The sequence below is a fragment of the Patagioenas fasciata genome, chromosome 8 (assembly GCF_037038585.1).
Source record: "Patagioenas fasciata isolate bPatFas1 chromosome 8, bPatFas1.hap1, whole genome shotgun sequence".
NCBI classification, from domain to species: Eukaryota; Metazoa; Chordata; class Aves; order Columbiformes; family Columbidae; genus Patagioenas; species Patagioenas fasciata.
Window position 1 is genome coordinate 27,931,399 of NC_092527.1, and position 22,299 is coordinate 27,953,697.

The following is a 22,299-nucleotide window of genomic DNA, read 5'->3' on the forward strand; positions in this document are numbered from 1 at the left end:
GTCATGACCAGCTCCACCACCGCCAAGCTAGGGGACAGCCAGGGGACATGGGGCAGCCACACAAGCCCTTCAGCACAGGCTGAGGCGAGGCAGCCACAGCCAAAACACGCAAACTACTGGCAAGGGTGGTGAAAAAAACATCATCCCTGTCCTCACCTGTTGTGAAGGCAATGGAAGCCCCAGAAACCGTGGCCCCTGAGTGTTTGGGGAACTACAAGGCAGGAGTGCTGGGGCACACAGGGATGCTTTTTGGGTGCTGAGAGACGATGTAAAGCAGAGGAGCCAAACGCATGTCCCAGCAACGCGAGCATGCCCCCACCCTGGGGCAGGGCAGGAAGCCTCCAGCCCACTGAGGCTGGCAGCACAGCCACATCACAGCCCCACGTGGGGCCAGGAACATGGCTGTGCCCGTGCACCAACAAGGGCCTCTCTGTTCAGGGCTGCAGCTGCACTGCAGAAGTAAACAGGGTCCCCGCCAGCACATTCCTGCCTGCTGCCCTGCCCGACCCCTCCTGCCTTGCACCCGCTGGGGACACCCACCACCCGTGAGGGGTGGATACCCCCTTGGCAGCAGCCCCCGGCATGCACACCCTCTCCGGTATGCAGAGCCACAACCCAGCCAGGCAAATAAAATAAATGGTATTTATTAGCAAAATAAAGGACAGAAACTCTCTCTTGCAAGGCCCTGCCAGGTGGCCAGGGCTGCCCCACACAGCCCCATGTACTCACTGCCAAGATCCCTGTGTCCCACCGGCTGCTCCCGCTGCAGCAGGCAGCACAGGGGCTCCTGCCCTGGGCAGGATGGCAGCGCTGCCTGACAGTGACAGCATCCCCATAGCACCAGCTCCTGTTCAGCCCTTTTGGTGGAGCAGCCCAGTGTTTTGGGATGCAGCACAGGATCCATTCCCATTCGAAGATGCAGGTGCCCTGCCTGCCCAGAGAGAGGGGCCCAGTCCCCCTAGGGGGTTCCCAGCAGGGGTAAGGTGCAGCATCCCAGCTCACTCCCGGCCCTCCCAGGCATCCTCCCGCTGCTTGTTCTCCAGGCGCTTCCTCTCTGAAGAGACAAAAGGAGGGTCAACCCCATACCCCCATCACCCCCTAGCCACCCACTGCCCCATGGATGTGTCTGGAACCCACCCTGCTGCAGCCCCCTCGCACCCAGCAACCTGTGAGAAGAGGCATTCACAGAGATGGTCTCACCACACCACAACCCCTCCAGGCATCCAAATCTCACCCCGGGCTTCTTGCAGCTTCCTCCGCTCCGCATCTCGCTGTGCTCTTGTCTGGTTACTGCGTACCCCCAAGGCACCGATCACCAGTCGCCTGGCCAGGGCAGCCGATGTTTCAGGGCGCTCCTTGGCTGGCTGCAGGTATTCTGGATTGGTGAGGTGGAGGCCATCAGTAGAGGCATCCCAGGAGGGACAGGGCAGCCGGCATGGCTCCACAGCGCTTAAGCCATGCCAGCTACCCCATCCCTCCCCAGTTATTGGGGTGAAGATGCTGCAGCACAAGCGCCTCGGCACAAGCTGGCACGGGGTAGCATCGCTCACCAGCATATGCCCTGGCTTTGGCTTTAGAGGCATGAGTACCATGGGAGAGCGGGCGAGTCTTCACCATCAGGTGCTTGGTGCTGAGGGCATCGCGTGCTGCAGGGAGAGTGGCAGTGTTCATTTGCAGGGTCAGCCCCATGCCCAGGATATGGCCACGGGAGATGCAGGGTTGCCTCCACTCTGCCCAACCCCAGAACTGGGAAAATTACCTGTTATGGGGCTGGAGAAGATGCCCAGGGCATGCGTATCGTCCACCCACTTAATGTCAAAGCCTTTTTTCCTGCCGGAGAGAGGGAAACTCAGCAAAGCATCAGCACCAAGTGGGCAGGGGTCTGAAGCAGAGCTCAGGCAGTGGACCCCAGCACGAGGGATGGGACACTGCCAGCAGACTCACTGATAGCTGCAGAAGACACGCATCAGGTCCTCAGTGCGGAAATCCGAGGGGAAATCATAGATCTCAATGACATGTGGTAGTTCGGCGTCACTGAGGTCTGGCACAGCAGGCTCAGCACCGTAGTAGTTGAAGCGGGGTGACTGCTGGCTCTCCTGGTGCTTCTCACCCCCCAAAAGCTGCAGGGGTCGGAGAGGCACAGCACTGAGTGACCCACACCTGGTCCCCCACAACAGCTCCTCATCCATGGAAAGCTCTCCCTGGGAACCGGTCCAGCCACCATTCCCCACACCAGTCCCCACAGATGCATTCATAGCATTGGGATATTGGGAGTTATTGACAAGGGCTCTCAGACCACTCATTTGCTTTTCCCCATTACCATCCCTTTGCTTCGTGCACTCTGTGGTCCCACTGGGGACGTGGTGGGAATGGCACCAGTGAGACAGTGTGCACACCCCCAGCACAGCCCTCCTGCTGCTGGGATGTGCTGATCCAAAACACATTTGGGGAGCAGCAAGGAACAGGACAGCAAGGCCAGGAGGAAAGACTCAGGTCTGCACATCATGCGGGAGCACCAGGCTTGGCGTGCCCCAGCTGCAGCGCATGCACCGGAGCAGCCCATCGCACCCCGCACGCTGAGACGGAAAAGCCAGTGCTCCCCTGAGGAGCAAGTTCTGGTGGTTAATTACCTGCACGGCTGAAAATTTATGCCTTACTTCTCATTTGAATTTGTCTGGCTTTGCTTTCCAGCTGGCAGTTCTTGTTCTGCCTCTCTGCTGGATTAAAGAGCCCTCGGTCCCACGTCCCGTCCCCGTGATGGCGCTTACTCACGCTAATCAAGTCCCTTCTCAATCTTCTTTTTGATAAGCTAAACGGGTTGCATGCCTTTAGTATCTCACAGCGGGGCACTTTCTCCAGCTCTAAAAGATGACAGCTGTAGCACTTTTCTACTTTTCCCATTTTTCAAACTTCACATTAGAACAGAGGTAACAGTCTCTCACTGCAACAATATGGGGGTGCAGTCCCCCTGCCTGCCTCTGCCCTGAAGCATCAGTGCTGGTGGGACACCCTGCACCTCTTACTGCCCAGTGGGCCACCCTGCATCACTTACTCCATCCCAGCTTTCCAAACCATGCTGTGCTGGCAGCCGAGGAGATTCACAGCCCCACTCCGGCTGCAACCCTGGGCCGGGCACAGCCCAAAGTCAGTGGCAGCTCCCCCATCCCCACCAGAACGTGGGGCTGGTGCAGTGCCGGGGAGCAGGTACATAACTTAGCCAAGTTCCCAGCCCAATTCCCCCAAGCGATCGTAACAGAGCACACCATGGTTGGAAGGTTAGAGTCCATAAATCCCAGCCAGCTCAGTCAATAAAAACTGCTCATTCCAACAATTTTATGGGTAAGATGGATTCATGGCAGGTGAGGGGGTGCTGCCAGGGCGGCTGGATGCCGGCGGAGAGGAAAGCTGAGTAATGTTGCTCACGGGACAGGCCAGTGCTGCCGGCAGAGCTGCCTGCCCCACCACCATCACCCATTAACTGACTGCATTCTGTGCAGGACAGCACATTCACCCAGCACCGATTGCCTGCTCAAGAGGGGCAAAGGAGCTGTCCCCAGGCAGGATGAAGCCCTGTGGTGCTGCTTGACAGAGCAGAGCACTCGGGTGGTGCCAAGCACTTGGAGGATGATTAGAGAGCAGGAGCACTGGGTGTCGGAGCAGTCCTTGACCTTCACAAATCACCGAGTGTGGCGGGGCGGCAAGGACAGGAGCCGTCTGGCAGTCCGGCTCAGCCACGCGGCAGGCACAGCTCAACAGGTCCCCCTGCTCCGCCAGCCCAGGCACGCTGCGTGCCCACAGCCCCCCAGCTGTGGAGCAGGACAGGCAACAAGAGCCAGGGTACGGCCCCCAGTCCTGGCAGGCACCCAGCACCGGGAAGTGTCCATTGATGGAGGGGCAGACAGACAGCAGAGGCAGGATGCTGCAGGAAATTAAGCCTGTCCATCACACCCTCCTGCTCCCTAAAGATGCATCCTCATCAGAGCAGGTTACAGGGGTCTGTGGCCACTCACTTATGCTCCTGCTCGCTCGCCAACAGCATGTCTCCAGAGCCAGAGGAGAAAAACGTATGAGCATGCACACACCGCAGCCCCGGCATGCACACACCACGGCTCCCGCCCCGCCGTGCCAGCTGATGGAGAGTCCACCAAGCCTGCAAGGAAACAGTTGCAGTGCTTAATTACCCTCTGCATTCAAACTGATTTCTACTCTGAATTTGTCTGGTTTCAGCTTCCAGCCGATGGATCTCACTATGGTCTTTTTTCCTGCTAGATTAAAGAGCCATCCCCTATCAGAAATCTCTCCTTCACACCGAATGTTATAAATCTTGCTCTCCGCCAGCTATCCACTGCACATAAGGATTTGGTTACAAGGAAGACGCTACTAATTTTCTTGTCCTTTTTGTTAATTAACAACAGCTCCGTCTCCCTGAGAGCCTAAGCCCTCCCTGAGCAGCCACATCCACCTTCTGAGAGCTCGGAGAGCTCCAGAAGCACCAGGTTCAGCATGGGAATCTGCAGGGGGGTGAAGATGGCAACTTTTAATTGATAAATCCCTTATTCAGGTTCTTATTCACCTATTTTGGGAAGCTCCCTGGAAAACTCAGACTCTGTTTAGAGCTGGTGCAGAGGGGAGCTAATGCAGATGCTCCTGAGCTGTTCACAGTGTGCACCAGTGCCGCACGGCACAACCTTGCCTGCAGCATCCTACCATAACATGGGCCCTCCCTGACCGGTCTCCCTGGTGGGGCTGGGCAGCTGCTCTGCTGCACCTGAGGGTGAAAATGTGGCCCCCATGTCAGCCCATGGAATGCCAGCGCCAGTGCCACGTGTGCTAGTGCCATATGTGCCAGCCGCCATCAGAGCAGCAGAGCTGTCCCCCTCGCACCGGTGCTCACCACAACCTCCCAGCTTGGGGGAGCGCAGCCAGGTAGGGACCCAAAGGTAGGGACACACAGGTACCAGGTAGGTACCCAAAGCTCTTCACATCCGCCTCCGAGCAGCCCTGCGTGCCCTACACCCTGCCCCAGCCCCACGCTGGGCTCAGGGAGGGCATACCAGCCCAAGCACAGCCCCGCAGATGAGGTGGGTACCAGTGCCCCTCAGTAATGATGCTCCCAATTTAATCTCATTCCTTCCAAGAAGCTGATATCAGGCACCAGCTGCCACTTCACACCCCGCTTTCAGCCCAGGGTGGACAGACACTGACTGTAACAATACTAGTGTTGTTTGTTTTTTGGGCATATTAATGTCATTTGGAAAATTACCGGTTTGACGATAGTGATTTAAAGCGCAATAAGGGATATCCAGCCTCGCTGCAGAAGCTGAGTTTTCTTCACGAACAGCAGGAAAACGGCGTGGGTCCCAGTGCTAAGCAGCTAATTGTAGTAAATTCAGCCGCACACATGCAAGAGGGGACAGTAATGAGCCACAGCTGATTAAGAAACCGTAGTTTCAAGGAAACTTCCTGTTGCTATTTCAATGGGAGCCCATACATCTCAACTCATTTCTTTATCACCAGCTCTGGTTTCACAAGGGTGCAGTAGCAGTTTACGACACTCAAGCAGGTTTTACCGGGTGCACTTTATGTACTATAGAGGGAAGAACTCCCCCCAGTCCTCACCAGCACTGTAGAATGGGATGGGAACCAGCCGGGGGGAAGGTGGAGGTCCCAGTTATCTGGGCACCATAGGCAGCATGTGCCCTCAGGGATGGCTGGTAGCAACAACAGAGAGCACAGCCAGGTGAGCCATGTGCCCTGGGTGCTGCCCACTCCCCCATGCACTCACCCCAGAGGACACAGGGACAGCAGACCCCCACACATCACAACAGGCAGCATCTACCGTCCCTGCAAATCCCCGTGGGTGCTGGTTCACAGGACATACCTCCTCCAGCAGATGCGGGTCCAGGCAGTCCCCATCATCATTGAACAGCGCGTCCCAGCTCTCCTCGGCGCCTGGGCTGGCCTGGCTTGGGGTCCCAGCCTGCTCTGTCTTTGGGGAGCCACTGTGGACACCTCCCTCTTCCTTCTCAGCCTCCCAGCTGCACTGGTGCTGCTGCGGTGAGCCCACGTCCTTGTCTACCCCTGCTGGCTCCTCGTCCCAGGCCGCAGGCAAAAGCCCTTCTACGCCGCGGCACAGCAACTCCAGGGGCTGCAGGGGCTCGCAGGTCTGCACAGGTGCCCCCTCCCAGGCACTGCTCACCAGATCCTCACCTGCACCCAGTGGGAAGTTCTCAGCCCTGGTGCTGCTGTCTGTGTAGGCAGAGGTGCTGCCCATCCCCTCCACAGTGGGCATTGGGACACCATGCCCACCTGCATCCCTGGCACCAGCAGTGCTCTCCTCCTTGGTGGGTGGGAGCTGAGACGGGCTGCCCATGTCCTGCCCTGGGGTGCTCTCCCCTGGGAGTGCTGGCACATCGCCCATGACACGCCTCAAGCACTCGGGTTCAGAGCTGGCTCCTCCAGGTGCATCCAAGGTGCCCTCCCTGGTGAGCTCGGTCATGCCTCCCCACTTCTCCTCCTCCTCCGGCACTCCAGGGGCACAGCCCTTGCTCTGTCCTGCCAGGAGAGACCCCCCACACTCCTGCTTCTCCTCCTGGGCTTTCAGACCCACAGACTCCCATGCTGGCCCAGGCACGCTGCCCTGGTTGCCCAGCCCTGCTGGTGGCAGGACACCCTCTCCCAGACGCTGGGAGAGGTTCCTGGCTGGATTCATGGTGCTGTCCCCTAAATGCTCCAACATGCCGCTCAGCCCTGTCCGACACGCAAGCGTTGGGCTAGTGGGGGGTGCTGGGCTAGCAGGGTCACCTCCGGGCCCAGGGGTAGCCTCCGCAGCCCCAGGCTGGGCACTTGGTGGGGATGGAGGGTCAGGCTCAGTCCTCATCATCTGGCGGCTGTGGCTGAACTCCCCAAGTCCATCATGGGATGCTTTGTCCTGCCTGTCCTGGGCAACAGCAGGATCTGGGCACAGCTCCCGCATGCTGAGGGATGTCCGCAGGCTCTCTGGCGTGGTGGGGTAGCTGCCTCCCTGCCTCCGGCAGTGCCTGGCAGAGGCTGCCTGCGGCTCCTTCAGGCTGGCATCCACCTTGCTCTCCTTTCTCACCAGTCTGTCCGCCTGTGTCCTGGCATGGGGGCTTCGCCTTTGCCTCTCGCTGCTGCCCCGGCAAGTGTCCTGCACCAGGCGGTGGTTTTGGGGCTCCTGGCAGTGCACAGCTGCTGAGTCACCTGCTGCTTGCGCTTCTCTCTCCCGTCGTGCTTTGGGTACATAGAGGGCCATGTCAGGCTTTCTGCGGCGCAGTCGGCCGCTCCCTGCCTCCTGTTGCATGGCGCCACCGTCACCTGCCAAGGAGAGACAGCATCACTCCCCTGCCCACATCCCAACAGCCCCACAGCCAAGCATGTGGTGCTCAGTGGGTCAGGGTCCCACCTGGCACCCACCCTCGCTCCCATGGCAGCCACACAGAGATGGACAGTGGAGCCCAAATACTGCCCCCACAGTAGCAGCTCTGCAAACGGGGCTTGGCACACAGAGCACCCCATAGACCTGGAGCATTCGGTGGGGAGCACCAGGCTGTGGGGGAAGCAGGGAAACCCTGCCAGCATCACCATGGTGCCTGCCCCACTCCACTGACTGCTGCCTCGGACCCCTCAGCCCCACAGACCAGCGGCCATGGTCAAAGTAGGATGCAGAGCATCGAAAAACACAGAGAAGGTCCTGGCAGCCACAGAGCACCAGAAACCGAAGCCCAGGCTGGGGACACCCCAGCTCAGGATGGCAGCTGCCATCCCGGCACACCGCAGCCCTGCTCACCTGCTGCCCCGTCCCAACAGAGATTTATTTTTCGTCATCTTTGGCAGAAGCAGGCACGTTGAGAGCCGCCAGCCCCCCTGCCCCTATAAATATGCATCAGGCAGGGTTTATGGAGACGGATGGTGTGGGGGGCTGCACTGCGGTTGAGGGGAAGGCAGAGCAGGGCTGGGCCAGGGCCTCGTGATTAATCACTGCCCACTCCGTTTAGGGGGATTCATCACGGGCTGCTGTCAGGTAAATCACTGGAAAAACACCTCTTCAGTAATTAATGTGAAGTGACGGATGGACAGCCCCCGGGCCCATTAATCTGGACCATCAGTGCCGACCGAGATTATGAATGTCAGGATGCATAAACTGCCGGCGGATCAATAGGGCCAGGAACTCATCCAAGGCTCTCATTTCCGAGGCACCTCCGGTACATTAGCCTCTCCTCCACGCAGCTCCCGGCCGAGGCGCGAACATTCCCCGTGGCCACTCACCGACAGCCGGCAGCGGTGCCGGGAAGGCGAGGGGAGGCCAACCACCGGCTGGAAAGAGGCCGGGGCTGCCTGTGCTACACTGCATCATTCCCCTCCTCCTGATGGACGGATGGACAAACGGCTGCCTCGGTGTGATGGATGGGTCTCTCACAGCTCTCTGGAAACCACCGGCAAACCCGGGCAGGGCAGTGCTCCCCAGCATCACCGCGGCGCCCGTGCCTGCGCCTCGTGCCGCGGAGGTGGGCAGGCATGCGGTGTGCTCCTGCCCACCTCTGTGGCACAAGGCACAAGCACGGGCGCCGCGGTGATGCCCAGGGCTGCCCCAACCATTTTTCTGTCTCCACAGCACTTGCCATTTTTTTTTCCTTCTTTGATACACTAATTTTGCTGGCAGAACGATCCCCTTTATCTTTATCGACCGCGACAAAGGAACGTATCCTACAAACCCTCCAAGGTCTGGATTAGTCATTTTTCAACATCAACGCATTATACATTCTCTCGACAAGCAGCAGCCCGGGTGCTGGAGGGGAGGGGGCACCAGGAGCCCCCCCCAGCACCACCATTTCCAGTCATGCAGAGCTTCCAACTGCACTGAAACATGTTCTGCTAAAGGACTCCTCCCAGACAAGCCCAGAGCCCACAGGACATCACCAAACACTTTGGAGATCACTGATTCTCCCAGGTTCTGCTTCCCAATAATTTCCAGCACAGGGAGCAGCCAGGAGCAGCATTGCTCCACACACATCCCAAGTCACCTCTAAGAAGAGACTTTGCATGCAGGATTTATGTGCTCCTCGAAAGCTTGCTGTTCACCTTGCCTCACCCTCCAAAGCAGATGGTGCAGCATTAGCCAGACGGCTGGTGCTGGGAGCATCCTCTCCATGCACAGCTTTGCCTTTGCTGGCCACATGCTGGCAGGGAAGAGAGGCTTCCCGCAGCCCAGGGAGAAGCAGGGCAAGGTGGTGGCTGGCCCACGCTGGCAGAGATGGTGCAGCACTTTGTTTTTTTCCCACAGGGCAGCACAGCTCCTCCAGCCTATTACACACTTCATCGATGCCACGGCCACACGTCGGCACCGACCGATTTCACGCTCTGGGAGACAAAGCAACAGCCTTGGCTTTGGGTCTCATTCACACTACACTGAGCAGGGCCACCCTGCCACTTCCAGACGCTGGGACCAAGCTCACACTGCAAAGCCAGGTGGCAATGGGCAGCACATCCCCAAAAGGGCCCATGCTGCCCTGGGTGTTTCTGGCTAGCAAAACAGCTCGGCATTGCAGCAGCAAGCAGGGAAAGGCAGCCCCAGACCGGGCATGCCATAGTACTGTGGCAAAAGTGGCGGTGGCAGTGCTGCCCAGTTGCCTGACACGTAATGCCCACCAGCCCAGCATAACATGGCCTAACTTGGCCATGACAATGCTGGAGCATCAACCAGGAGGTGGCCAGAGCAATCAACAGACATAGGCTCCTCTCACATCATCCCCAGGAACATGCTGCTCATGGGGAGCTTGTGCTCATGGTATGAGCTCATGAGGTCTCAGAGCAGCCTGCATTTCTCCACTAGCCACCATCTGCAGCATTTTGTCTATGATTTCTCTCCCCGTCCTGTTCAAGGAAGGATCTCACAAACAGCAGCAAGACAGGGCTGACCACATCGCAGACCCTACTTCACACTGCACAGCACATCATCAAATTCCTTCATCATCTGCATCCCTGCCCAGCAGGTAAGGACACCTACAGCATGCTCCAACAGCAAAGCCAGGGCTTCCGTCACCTTCTCCCGCTGTGGGCAGAGACATCAGCCACAGCTCCATGTGGGGAGCCCGGGGATGGGTGCGGGTGTTGGGCTGCAGGGCTCACACGGAGGGTGCCAGTTGCCAGAAAAGTTTCAGTGCCACCCAGCGCCCTCCCAGCAGGCTGCTGCATTTCCTGGCAGTGAGCTGTATTTTTAGCCTTCGAGGTTTCTAATTCCACTCAATCCATACTCCCATCGATAGAGCAGATAACCTTAAAGCCTTGACAGTGAATGGGGACAACAGCACCGGGGGACTGGGAGCCTTGGGGGACCATGTGCAGCCTCGGCATGCAGCTTGCACACCCTCAATGTCACTCTTTACAGCCTGCCACAGATTGGGCTCTTTGGAGGGAAAAAAATAAATATAATAATAAGACCAATAAAAAGCCAGGTACAAGGAGATTCTAAACAGCCCCGCTGGGGAATCCACTACTTGCGAGGCTCATCCCATGCCAGGCACGCACCGTGGCACGCTCACCGACTGCACAACACCAGTGCCCAGCAGCCCAGGTAAGGATTGTCAGAGGCTCTGGCTACCCTGCACCTCTCCTGCTCTGAGCAGAGCTCCAGCCCAGCCCGCCTGGCTCACACAGTGGGTGATGGGGCCAAGGAAGGACCCAGATACCCGGCAGGCAGAGGCAGAGTGAACACAAGAAGACAGAGCTGCTGGCACGAAGCAAAGGAAAGCGCTTCAAGGAGCAGAGAGCCACGTCCCATCTGATGCCTGCGCACAGCCCCGCGGGCTTTAAGTCATCCCTGTCCCCTGCTGCCAGGAGAAGGATGCTCTCCAGCTTTCAGAGCAAACGCTGCCTGCGTGAGGAGGCAACGAAGGCATCAAAGGCACTAAGAAAAGAGAGAGATTTCAATCGTGCCTTTCACTTGCAGTGCTCTTAGGAGATACCTGGAACAAGAGAAGGGGAAGATTTCAGACAGCAGGGCGATTTGTAAAATGATAGTGTGTCCTTTTGCTGCTGCAGAGGAAAGAGGGACAACAAACCAGCAGAAAGAGTTAACAGCTAGAGAGCTAAGGGGAATACAAAGGACTTTACAAATATACCCAGGCAGAATCAGCACAAAAGTGAAAAGGTCTATTAATAAACAAGGAGGGGGAGAGAAAATTAATGACAGCTCAAAAATAAAGATGACTCAAAAGGGCAAAATTACTGTTTTTAACCAGAAAAATGCAAATGAGGCAGAGGCCTCGCAAAAACAGCTGCAGGGAAAGCAAAAACAGCATCTCCACACAGACACAGTCACCTGGCCAGCGTGGCTAGCGCCGATACAAACCAATTAACCCACATAAACACACATACAGTGCCAGCAAGAAACCAGTGCTCATTGTGACAGGCAGAGCAAACCAGGTGCTGATTTTCTTTGCAAGAAAAGACAGTAAAACCAGAGCCAGGCACAAGATGAACCCTGTGCTCATCCTTAGTGCAGAACATAATGTCCAGAGGAAGGAGCCTGCACACCCAGCATGACGGGCTCCTGGATGAAGGATTTGGTTTGTCCAGGGGGAGTTATTTCAGAATTGTTTGGAAAGCCTTCCAGATACAGCAAGCAAGACACAATTTAGCTGAACATCAGGATACCATTTTATATTGTCTCCCAAACTTTCACTTGAATTTGTAGATGATACTGAGCAGAGAGGTGTCGCAAACACCAGTCAGAGCAATGATTCAAAGGATCAAAGAAATGCAGGCAGGAAACAAAACGAGACACAGCCTGGGAAAATGAAAGTAAAATAACCCAAAGCAGCTACCTGGTGGGCAGAAGCAGTCTGAAAAGCAAGGCCCAGAGCCATGGGTGCACTCAAAACAGAAAGCAGATGGGCAGGATGATCACGCCAAAATGTACAAGGGGAAAAAGCTGGGCACTGGCATCATGCCATAGGTCACTTCAGGGGTGCAAGAGCTCTACAGTGGGCAGCATGCAGAGCCCCACAGGCAGTGTGAAGGATGGAGAGGATGCTGAGAGCAGGCAGACAACCGTGAAAAACAGCATCCAACACCTGGGACCACTGGGCATGTGTTTTACAAGCTGTGGGAGCCTGGCACACCGAGCACCTGGGGATGCCATATAACTCCCCTGCCCTCGAGAGCTGTCACTGCCGGCATGGTGCCTGTGACTCAATAAGTTGAGGAGAGTTAGAGGGTCTGCAAGGTTCCATGTTATCTGGATGCGGCGTGGCAGCTGGGTGGGGGTCTGGGTTGGGACAGGGGGTGGGAGTCAGGGCTAACGACATGGGGTAGGGGTCGGGGCTGACGACATGGGGTAGGGATCAGAGCTAGGACAGGGGTGGGGGTCAGGGCTGGGACACCGGGTGGGGGAGAGCGAGACGGGGACACAACGTGCAGTCCAGGGACCGGGCAGGGCGCGCGCCGCGGGCTGCTGTGCCCCCGTCCCAAGTGCCCCACCGTGCCGAGCCGGGCCGGGCCGGGCCGAGCCGGGCCCCCGCCGTTACCAGTGGCCGCGCCGTGTCCCCCGCCGCTCCGCGCCGCCGCCGCCGCTTCCGCCGCGCCGGGCCCGCCCCATCCCGGCCCGCCGCGGGGAGCGCCGGGACCTGTAGTGCGGCACCGGCATCTGCACCCGCCCGTACCCCGGGCGGCCGCTCCTCCTCAGCGGGAGCAGCCCCGCAGACCACGGCACCCCGTGGGAATTTGGGCCGCCACCCGCCGTCTTGATCCTCGGCGCACCCCCGGAGCTGGGACCCCCATGGGCAGCCCCGGTGCCAGCGCGGCCTTTTCTCCTCCACACACCGCCCGTCAGCTCCGTGGCCACGGGGGAACGATGGGCGCAGGGCTGCAGGAGGGAGAGCGACCTCCGCTCCCGCACCCGAGTGACCCCACGGGAGGCTGCCGCGGGTTTCTCGTTACTGTATAATGCCACACACTCGGTGGGAGCAGCGGCGCTCGCTGCCACTGTGCTGGCTGGGCCGGCAGAGCCCGGCTCCCGCCTGCCGACGGGCACCGGGGCAACTTCCGGGGGCTCAAGCACCCCCCGGGCCACATCCCGCGCTCCCGCCCCCGGGCTGCGGGCTGGCCGGTGTGCCGGCTGCCCAGACACCCAGGCGGGGGAAGGTGTCTGTGCTGGTCAGATTTGCTCCGCTTCCTTCCTGGGGTTTGGCGCGGAGCAGCCTGCCTGCGCCCAGCAGATAATCAACGGGGCCCCGGCGCTCGCACGCACTCGCAGGCAGCGTGGGCAGCGAGCGGAGCGTGCCCGGGACCGGCGCACCCACCGGCTGCTAATGAGGCTCTGGTGGAGCGGAGCACTCCCCAGCCGGGGCCAGCGCCTGCGGGGGGAGCATGGGGCACCCGGGGGAACAGGGCTGGATTCTCTTACAGGCAACGCGAGGGATGGCAGGGAGCGGGGGCGGCGCTTAGTGTCACTGCGGGCCGACGGCAGAGTGGGGCGGCGACCCGGCTTGCTGGGGCACGGAGCTGAGAGGGCTCAGCGCAGGCTGGTGCAGCCGCCCTGGTTTGCCTGGCTGATGGAGAGGGGATCTTCTCCCCACTCTCAGAGCCGGGGTCCTAATGAGTCGCAGCTCTCCGATACAATTCCCAAGCAGCTTCTTTCCGGGCAACCTCATGGTGCGGGTGTGGGAGGAGTGATGCTACAGAGCACCCACACCGCCTGCGTGTGGTGTGATGCGAGGCCGGTACCCGGGCAAGGTGGCAGCCAACCCCTTCTGCAGCTCCCCACAGGCTGTGCTGTTGCCCAGGGACCCTTCATCACCTGCCACCCTGGCAAGGTGTCAATGAGGCATTGCATGTGGCATCAGTGAGTGATGCTGTGCCAGGCATGGTATCCCTCCTACAGGGCTAGGACTGCTAATACTCCAGGTCTGGGATGCCCTGAAGTACTCAAACCTTCCTGATTTTCCAGTGTGAGTCCCCATACAGCCACAACAGCTCAGCACAGAGGGTATATTAATCCCAGAGACCTGGTTCTTCTGTGCTGAGTGGTGAAACCAAACAATAATGTGTTTTACCTTTGATTTCCCTTTATGTGGGTGCAGCTGTGAACAAGGCAGGATGCTGGGAAAGAAGCTGCACTACATCACCACAGTCCTGTGGGATCACTCCTGGGACTAGGAAGGGAGGGCTGGGCAGAGCAACTGTTGGACAAGGCTGACACAGTTGGGCAGGGCAAGGAAAGCTCACATCAGGAAGGGCCACCTGGCCCACCCTGGGGAGCAGCCCCTGCCCCAGCCCACTGTGGCACACAGGGGACCGTGGTCCCTCTCGCAGGTAATCGATGGCAGCAGATCCTGATCGCTTTCATTATTATTATTTTCGTATGCATGTGCGCTCAGGAGATTTATCGCCAGCTACGGAGGCAAAATCAATTATTCATGTTATAAATTAGAAAATGATTTATGTTTGTGGGAGGCCAAGCAGCGTGGAGCCCCTGGCCGCGTGGGAGCTGGGTTTGTCTGGGTATGGCACCAGACACCCCCTGCCAGCACTTTTCTGGCCTCTCCATCCCTGCCTCACCCTGGGTGCCCACCCACGGGTGCCCCCATCCCATCACAGCCCCAGGGTGACCCAGGTACAGTGACTGGCAGGGAGCACCCAGCCTCTCCCACTCTGTCAACCCAGGTGCCCATGGACTGAGCCTGAGGAAGGCTGGGGACCACGGTGGCCTGGTTACCCTGGCCTGTGCGGCAGGATGATGCTCCACAGCTGTTTCCATGGCAGCAGCAGTGTTGTCCAAGCGCTGCGAGGCGTGAGCTGCAGAATGACCCCTTCGCTTTCCCTCACTGGAGACATCCTCTCGTGTATCCTCCAGCCCCAGCAGCTGTGTTTGTGTTCCTGCCTCCTGCAAGGGACACTGGGGTACCTTCCAGACTGCCACCACAGGGACACAGACCCATTGCACCACTGACATCCCCATGCTCACCAGGAAAGAGGGGATTGGTGAGGGCAAGGGGTGTAAAGGTACCCCACTTGCACCAACCCTTAGAGCCAGCTATCTCAGAGTGAGGCTATAGGGCTTTGCTTGACCGTGGCCCACATTCTCCTGGGCTAGGGTTGTCTCAGGGGTCCTGGGAGTCTTCCCAGGCATGGAGACCCCATTCCCCAAGGGCTGACTGATGTTCTGCACAGAGCAGGTTGGCACTGGACTCCCACTCCTCCCAGTGGTGGGGCAGGGGCTTGGCTGTTGCTGCCAGGTCTCCCCCAGCCCAGCCATGCCCCAGGTGCCAAGCGCAGTGCCAGTGGGAACTGCAGCACCCCATGGCTCAGCTTCGGTGGGCCCAGCACCCTGGTACTGGTTGCCTTGGCATCCTAAAACCCTAAAACTACCCACATCATGCAGCCAGCAGGAGTGAGTGCCATGAGCCAGCCAACCGCTCTCTGCTGATAGCCAGGGCTGCTCTTGCTTCTGAAGAGTCTTGATCTAAAGCTGCTGTGTCTGTGCCTCCCAGGGGACAGCAGAACGGGCCGGGATTGCTGCCTGGCTCTCCTTGTCTGTTCATCTGCAGCTGCGTCAGCCAGGGCCGCAGGGAGACACAGACTGAAAGGAGCAGCACGGGAGAGAAAGGAGCTGTCAGCAGCCCCCGATCTGGGTCTGATCGCAGGCGAGCTGTGCATCCAGCTCCACTTGTGCAGCATCCTGCGCTGGGCTGAACCCTGGTCACTGGATGGGAAGGAGGGGCAGCACAGGGCAACCTTGGCTCTGCTCTGGCTCCCTGAGCAGCCTGTTCTCCCCCAGCCCTGTCTCAGGGCGCTGGAGCCTCCTTCCAGCTGCCAGAGAGCCTGTTATCCCTGTTACTCCTAGTGCTCTCAGGGAGCTGAGAACTTGCTGGCTCAACACATGCATGGGGGTGTCAGAGCAGGCGGGGGTTTTTGCTGACCACCTGGTTCCCTGCTAGGCCGTGAACAGGAGGGACATGGACAGTCGGACACAGTCCAAGGACAGGGAACAACCTCGTCCTGGGGTGCTGAGGCTGCTGCAGCCGTGTCAGCCCCCAGTCAGTCCTGGGGACCATCTGGGACCTCATGTGGAGTGCAGAGGAGTCCCTGCTTGCTCTGCTCTGGCTCTAAAGGAGTCAGACAATGGAGGGAGTTCAAAGACCTGCCAGCATATCCTGGGATGCCCCTGAGCTGTGAGCACTGGGCTGAGCACTGAAATGCTGGGAAATAAATGAGTCACATTCTGGGGCTAAGCATCACCTCAGGTGCCTTGCTGCACCCCAGTCCCAGGGAGCCCAGCACCAGCCTGTGCTCAAATGAACATCCCTCTGATTTATTCCTGCAGAGCAAATGCTTACAGAGTGATTTTGGCACAGAAAAGCCCTGGGGAGCTGTAACAGGTACACAATGGCAAGGAGAGAATCACCCATCAGCTGCAGCATGCCAGAGAACCCAGAGCACCTACCGCCCTGGGTCTCTCCCCCTTGCTCGGCCAGGGGACACTCTCAGCCTGCAGGGAGGGGCCTGCAGAGAGCTCAGGGCTCGGGTGGATTAGATCTGCTTTGCATTATTGCACCAAACATCTGGGGACTCAGCAGCTCGTGACAGTGCTGTGTAATGTGAGGAAGCAGCCCACGGTGCGGGCAGGTGCCGGTCCTGCTGGCGGCTCATGGAAAGTGAGCATGAGCTGGTGTGGCAGGGGGAGCTGGAGCTCTTGCTCCCTGCTTTCCTGCACATCTACCATGAACAGGCACAGAAGGCAGCTCTTGTGCTGCAGGAATCAATACTGCTCCAGTAGCAGCCTGGGTGCTCCTCCCTGCACTCCCCCGGGAGCCTGCCCCCAAATGCTCCCTTTCTGAGCTATCGTTGTTGTTTGTGTCTCCTTCCCACTGTTGTCTTGCTTTCCAGCACTCTCAACAAGACCCTGCAGCAGCATGGGGTGGCCAGTGACAGCCCTGGAGCTGGGGAACTTGCTAACCTGGAAAGCCTGGCTCCTTTGGGAGATGGGAGAAATAAGCAGGGAAACAAAACCTCATTGGGAGGGATCCAGGTTTCATCCTGACTCAACGTAGCCCTCATTGGCACCGTGTCACAGCCAACTCCATTGTGGCCCATCCTGCCACAGTCCCTAGAAGACACCAAGGTGCCGTGGCCAGCTCCAGCAGGCAGAGATGCTGCCAGGAGGCAGTTTCTGTCTGGCAGACAGCATTTGGGGATGCTGCCACTGGAAGCAGCTCCCGATCTCGCCCAACGCTGGCCGTGGCAGTGCCGCCGTGTCAGGTGACAGCCACTGCCCCGTGAGAAGGAACCTTGCTGCTTTTGAGATACTGTGATTTGAATTGATTCATGGTCAGGATCCACTTGGAGCTGATAAATCTTTCAGGAGCTCTGGCAGAGGAGGCTGAGCTGGGCAGGCTGGGCATCCCCATGCCTCCCTGCAGCTGCATGTCTCCCCTGAAGCAGTTGGCTGCCCTGAACGTGTACTGGCCCCATGGGTCCTGACAGCCCCAGACAGCCGCTGGCAGCACCCAAGGTTTCCCCACAGCCTTTTTGCTCTTCCCCAGCCAGGGGTGTGCCTGGGTTGCCTGGAGCACAGCCTGTAGCCTCCACTCTGCTGAGACCACCCACACCAGGGAGCCCCATCCAGTGCTTCTTTCACAAGGCACTGCATTGTCACTGGTTCAGAAGAGCTGATGGTCCCTGGCTCCATCACAGCACCATCCAGGTCCCTCCTCTGGCCTCATGTCCCGTCTCCTGGCATGGTGTAGGGCAGTCCCCAGCCTGAGTGCTGGCACTGGTACATCTCCATGCCAACCACAGCTCTGGGATCCCAGGGAACACAAGTCTAGCTTGTCCCATAGAGCCATGTCCTGCAGGGGGATGGGGGACTTCCCTCACTCCCCCACCCTGTGCCTCAGCAGGTAGTGAGGGAAAGCAGGGACCGGGACTGCGAGGCAGGAGACGAGCAGGAGGATCCGGTTACAGGCAGCACGGGGCAGAGAGATAGGCAGAGAACAGCAATGCAGCAAAAAGGGCTTTTAGTGATAATTAATAATTAACATTTCTAATGATGTCCCGGCGACAGGAAGAGTCCAAGTGGGGACCTGGGCGCACTGTGCACAGTGACAGGAGTGGCTGGGGACCGTGCGGGGACCAGGAAGGTTGTGCAGAGTCAGGGGCTGGGTGGGAGAGAGCCGCAGGGCTGGGAGTCCCAGGGAAGGGGCTGGGCACCCCTGGGGCTCCCCTGGGTGGGCAGCACCTAAAGCCCAGCCTTCACACCCAGCTGCTGCAGAGGGTGCAGCAAACCTGCAATGAAGACGGGAAGACAAATTTAACATGCCTTGGGGCTGACCTGGCCTCTGTGATAACACCTGACCAGGGGTTCCTGTGCCCAGCAAGAACCTGAGAGCGACCTTCCTGGCAGGAGAAGGGGGCTGGGGAAGGGTGCTGGGAGGCAGCAGCTCACAGAGAGCTGCTGGGGTGGGTGGCAGCCACCAGATCACTGCCAACCCCAGAAAAACCTCCCAGGCTGGGTGGTATCTGGGCACAGAGAGCAGTGATCTGGCCTGGGGTGCAGGAGCAGAGCGGACAGTGGTCTGCAGGCAAGGCAGGAGGTCAGGCCCTGTGAGACAGTGACAGGGAGGAGACAACACAGAGAAAAGGAACTGAACACGAAGCCAGCTGGGTGTGGGACTCCATCACTGCATGCCACTGCACAACAGATGTGCAGTCATGGGATCAAACCTAAGAAGAACCAGGAGAGGCATCTCTGGCAGGGCTGGGGACTAGCTTGCATCCCTGCATGAGCCCCAGGGGACCCGCCTGTGCTGGAGCCAGCCTGGGAGAGGAGCAGAGGCATCGCAGGGCTGCCAAGGGAGGCAGAGCCCAGAGACCCATGATGGGAGGACAGCAGCTTGTACCCAGCACAGCGCAGGCTGCGGGGGAATGGAGCGCTCTCTATAAATACATCAGCAGGGTAAATGCCAGGGAGGAGAAGAGCTATTTCAGCTAAAAAGACAACATTAGCACAGGAATGACTGGGGATAAATTATCCATGAATACATTTAGGGTGGAAATTAGACCCTCAGAGCAGGAAAGTCCCAGCACAGCCCCTCCAGAGAAGGAAGCAATGTCAGGCAGGAGCCAGGTTTGGCTCAGCATCTGAGGGATCCCGCAGCGTGCTGTGGTGACAGCATGTGCCCTCTCCCAGTGTCAAAAAGCAGCAAGGGTGGCTGGTGCAGCTCACCTGGTTGCTGCCCTGGCCTTGCTGGTGGGTGCAGCAAGCAGCGGCACACAGGGCAGCGTTCACGGTGAGGTGCGTCTACATCACTGCATGCACGTGTGAGCGCAGATGTGTGTGCATGGGCTGTGCGCACATTTGGGCAGCACATTGAGTGCTCACACACCACATGTGTGCACAGAGTGTGTGCAGATGGGGCATCTGCACACAGGCTGCTCCAGGTGAGTGTGTAGGTGTATGTGAGCGTGCTGAAAGTATGCATGTGCTGTTCACCCACCAGGCTGTGTGCAGGTGCCTCAGCCTTCATGGTGCTCTAGAAAGAGGAACAACAGGCCCAGTGAAGAATCTTGGATGTCAGTGCCTTGAGTCAGCATGGTTCTGCTCACTTGCACCCAGTTTGTGTTGCACCATCTGGAATGTGCTGGAGGGGATAGGCAGGGTTCTCCATGAATCCAGTTGATTCTGGGAAGATTCCTGTCCTTCCGAGCATCCCACGTCTCCCAGAGCAGTGCTGTTGCTTCAAGGGTCATGGGGCTCACCAATGCAGTGTAAGCAAGGGGCAGACCAGTCCCCAGCATCCTGCTCCTTTTTTTCTAGGGATATCCTGGGCTGACAGATGAGCCACCAGGCACAGGGACACAGGGTGCCAGGGCTGCCAGCTCTAAGGGTGTCCCCACTCCCAGGGGGCTGGGTCGGCATGGATGTGGCAAGCACCTCGGGAACAAGGGCTGGGGAAAGCTGGGACACTCTGGGGATGGGAAAGGGTGACCCAGCTGTGCAAGGAGGTGGCTGTTGCTCACGCTGGCCCCAGCTCACCAGAAGAGCCTCCTCCTGCCTGTGTGCAGCCCTCGGTGAAGCGCAGTGGCTCCCTTCCCCCCGCAGCGTGTCTGGCTGCTGTTCGCTCTAATTTCCTGTGCATTGTCCCCACCACCGCCGCCACCGTCCCCTGCACATCCCTTCATGAGCCGCACAGCCAGGCTCCCCGTGCCCTGCCTCACCACCCTGCAACCATCCCCACATACATCTCAGCTTATTTCACTGATACTTACAGTCACAGCTGTTGCTATGTTAAGGTGCCTGCTGGCTGCTCTCACCCCCAGGGAAATATCCCAGCCTGATGAGGTGGTAGCATCCATAGGAAGGGTCCAACAGTAGGTATTGGGGAGTACTTTGCAGCCCCACATATGGAAAATCCCTCTGCTGGGTGCTGGTAGCCTGGGCTGGGGGCTGCTGAGTGCAAGGCCCTCTTGGCATGTGTGCCCCATATGCAGGATGCGTGTACCCACAGCATGTCATGCTGTGAGCACATGGTGTGTGCACCTGCAGAGCTGCATGTGCACGTCACGCTGTGTGTCTCGCTGTGAATGTCATGCCTGTGTACCTATGCTCACATGTACATGTACAGGTGCATGTATGCCAAGTGCTGGTGTGCCAGCAGGCCTGCCCATGTCTGCCAGTGGGTGTGCACACACTCAGGGCCAGGACTGAGCCCCGGTGTGCTGGCACACCAGGTTTGTGGCCCCGGGGAGCCACTGTGCCCAGCATCATCCAGAGTCTCGGCATGCTCCAGCTGGCTTCCTGCCGGCATTTATGTTCTGTACCTGCCAGTCACAGAGAGGGCGTTGGGAGCCCGCTTGCAGAGTTTGTGCTAATAATTACCCAGGTGGTTACTAAATCTGGGACGAGCTACCAACTCAGCAGAAGGGGTGCTTCCCCTGAGCACATACACATGTACAAGGCTGCAGTCAGGCACCAGGGCTGTGCGCCACCGATGGGCAGAGGACACACAGCTCTGGGGTGCATGAGGAAAGGTGAGCACAGCATTAGACACCTGTGACGGTCACACCAGTCTCCCAGCCCCAGTGGGTTTGCTTGGCATCCTGACCTCCCCATGGAAAATATAGAGAGCAGGGGTGGCTCCTTCCCCACGGCAGGTTTCCCATGCCCGGACACCATGATGTCGATTGTGAGGACCCTGCAGCAGGTAGCCACACAGCAAACCCAGTGCTCAGACAGGCACCCTGTGAGAGTGGGCCATCAGAAATGAAATCAAGGGCTACTTGATGACCATGTGGAAGCATCTTCCTGGGAGGCAATCACTGGGACCGGAGAGCTCTCGAATCCAGCAGGGAGAGAACAACTGGGAGCAACAGGCAGAAGCTGTAGCCAGATACATTCAAATGAGAAATAAGGGGTTTAGCAGGGCAGGTGATTAGCCACTCAAAGCAGCCTGAACGGTGCAGGCTCCTGCAGCTCCTACTGTCTCCCAGCATTTCTCTCCTGGTGGCCACAGCCCCAAGCTCTGTGCTGGAGCACCTGCAAACATACTCCACTGGGGTCACGTAGTAACCTGTGCCCTGCCACTGGCATTCACTGGCTACAAGATTTTGGGCAAGTCAGCCCCTTGAATGGCCTGAGATGGGGCCTTTCTTGCAGCTCGGACTGGCTTCCAGGACATGTCACTTCCAGGGTCCCTACAGAGGTAGGTGACCTGCAGGATGACAGCATAGTGAGGGTGATGAGCCCTTGGGGTGCAGCTGGGTGTTGTACTACAGGAGCTGACCAGCTCCGTTCCCTTTTCCCCACCCGTGCCTGCAGTTGCACTGCAATGTGGGGCAAAACCCCACTGCACCCAGGCCAAGGCAGATCCCTGTCTCTGCTTGCCTCATTGCCTCAGCTGCCCTTGCAGGAGGTGGGGAGCCATACCCTGAGTGACACCCACCCTAGGGTGTCACCCTAGGGGCGAGCACAGGGGTGCAGCTTCTCTCCCGCGGCCAGGTGCCTCGCAGCCAGCCAGCTCTCCCGGCCGCAGCTCCGGCTGCCCGGGAAGCGTCGCCCCATGCTTCCCGGAGCGCCCCCCACCACTTCCAGCCCCGGCGGGCTCAGTGCTCGGGGCGATGCTCCCCGGCGGGTCCCCCCAGCATCCCGACCGGCCCTGCCGCTGCCTTGGGGGCTGTAAATCAGCACGGCGCAGCCCCACCTCCGCGCTCGCCATTGGCAGCGGCGCCCCTCGTCCCGCTCATTGGCGCTGTCGCTGCCGCCCGCCCCTACATAAGGCGCCG

The 22,299-nt window shown here is 58.9% G+C and overlaps 1 protein-coding gene across 1 annotated transcript; it reads right to left on the minus strand.

The window, feature by feature from the left end:
* Positions 1-628: 628 nt before the first annotated feature.
* On the minus strand, positions 629-22,260 carry R3HCC1L (R3H domain and coiled-coil containing 1 like). The gene is made up of 13 exons (XM_071812294.1): positions 22,218-22,260; positions 20,746-20,838; positions 15,433-15,598; positions 13,744-13,824; positions 13,268-13,373; positions 12,841-13,135; positions 12,546-12,695; positions 5,882-7,335; positions 1,945-2,120; positions 1,760-1,830; positions 1,551-1,646; positions 1,235-1,375; positions 629-1,054 (listed from the first exon to the last, which is right to left on the minus strand). Exons 1-13 carry the CDS (start codon positions 22,258-22,260, stop codon positions 999-1,001), a joined length of 2,928 nt encoding a protein of 975 aa, XP_071668395.1. The 3' UTR covers positions 629-998.
* Between the last annotated feature and the right edge of the window lie 39 nt (positions 22,261-22,299).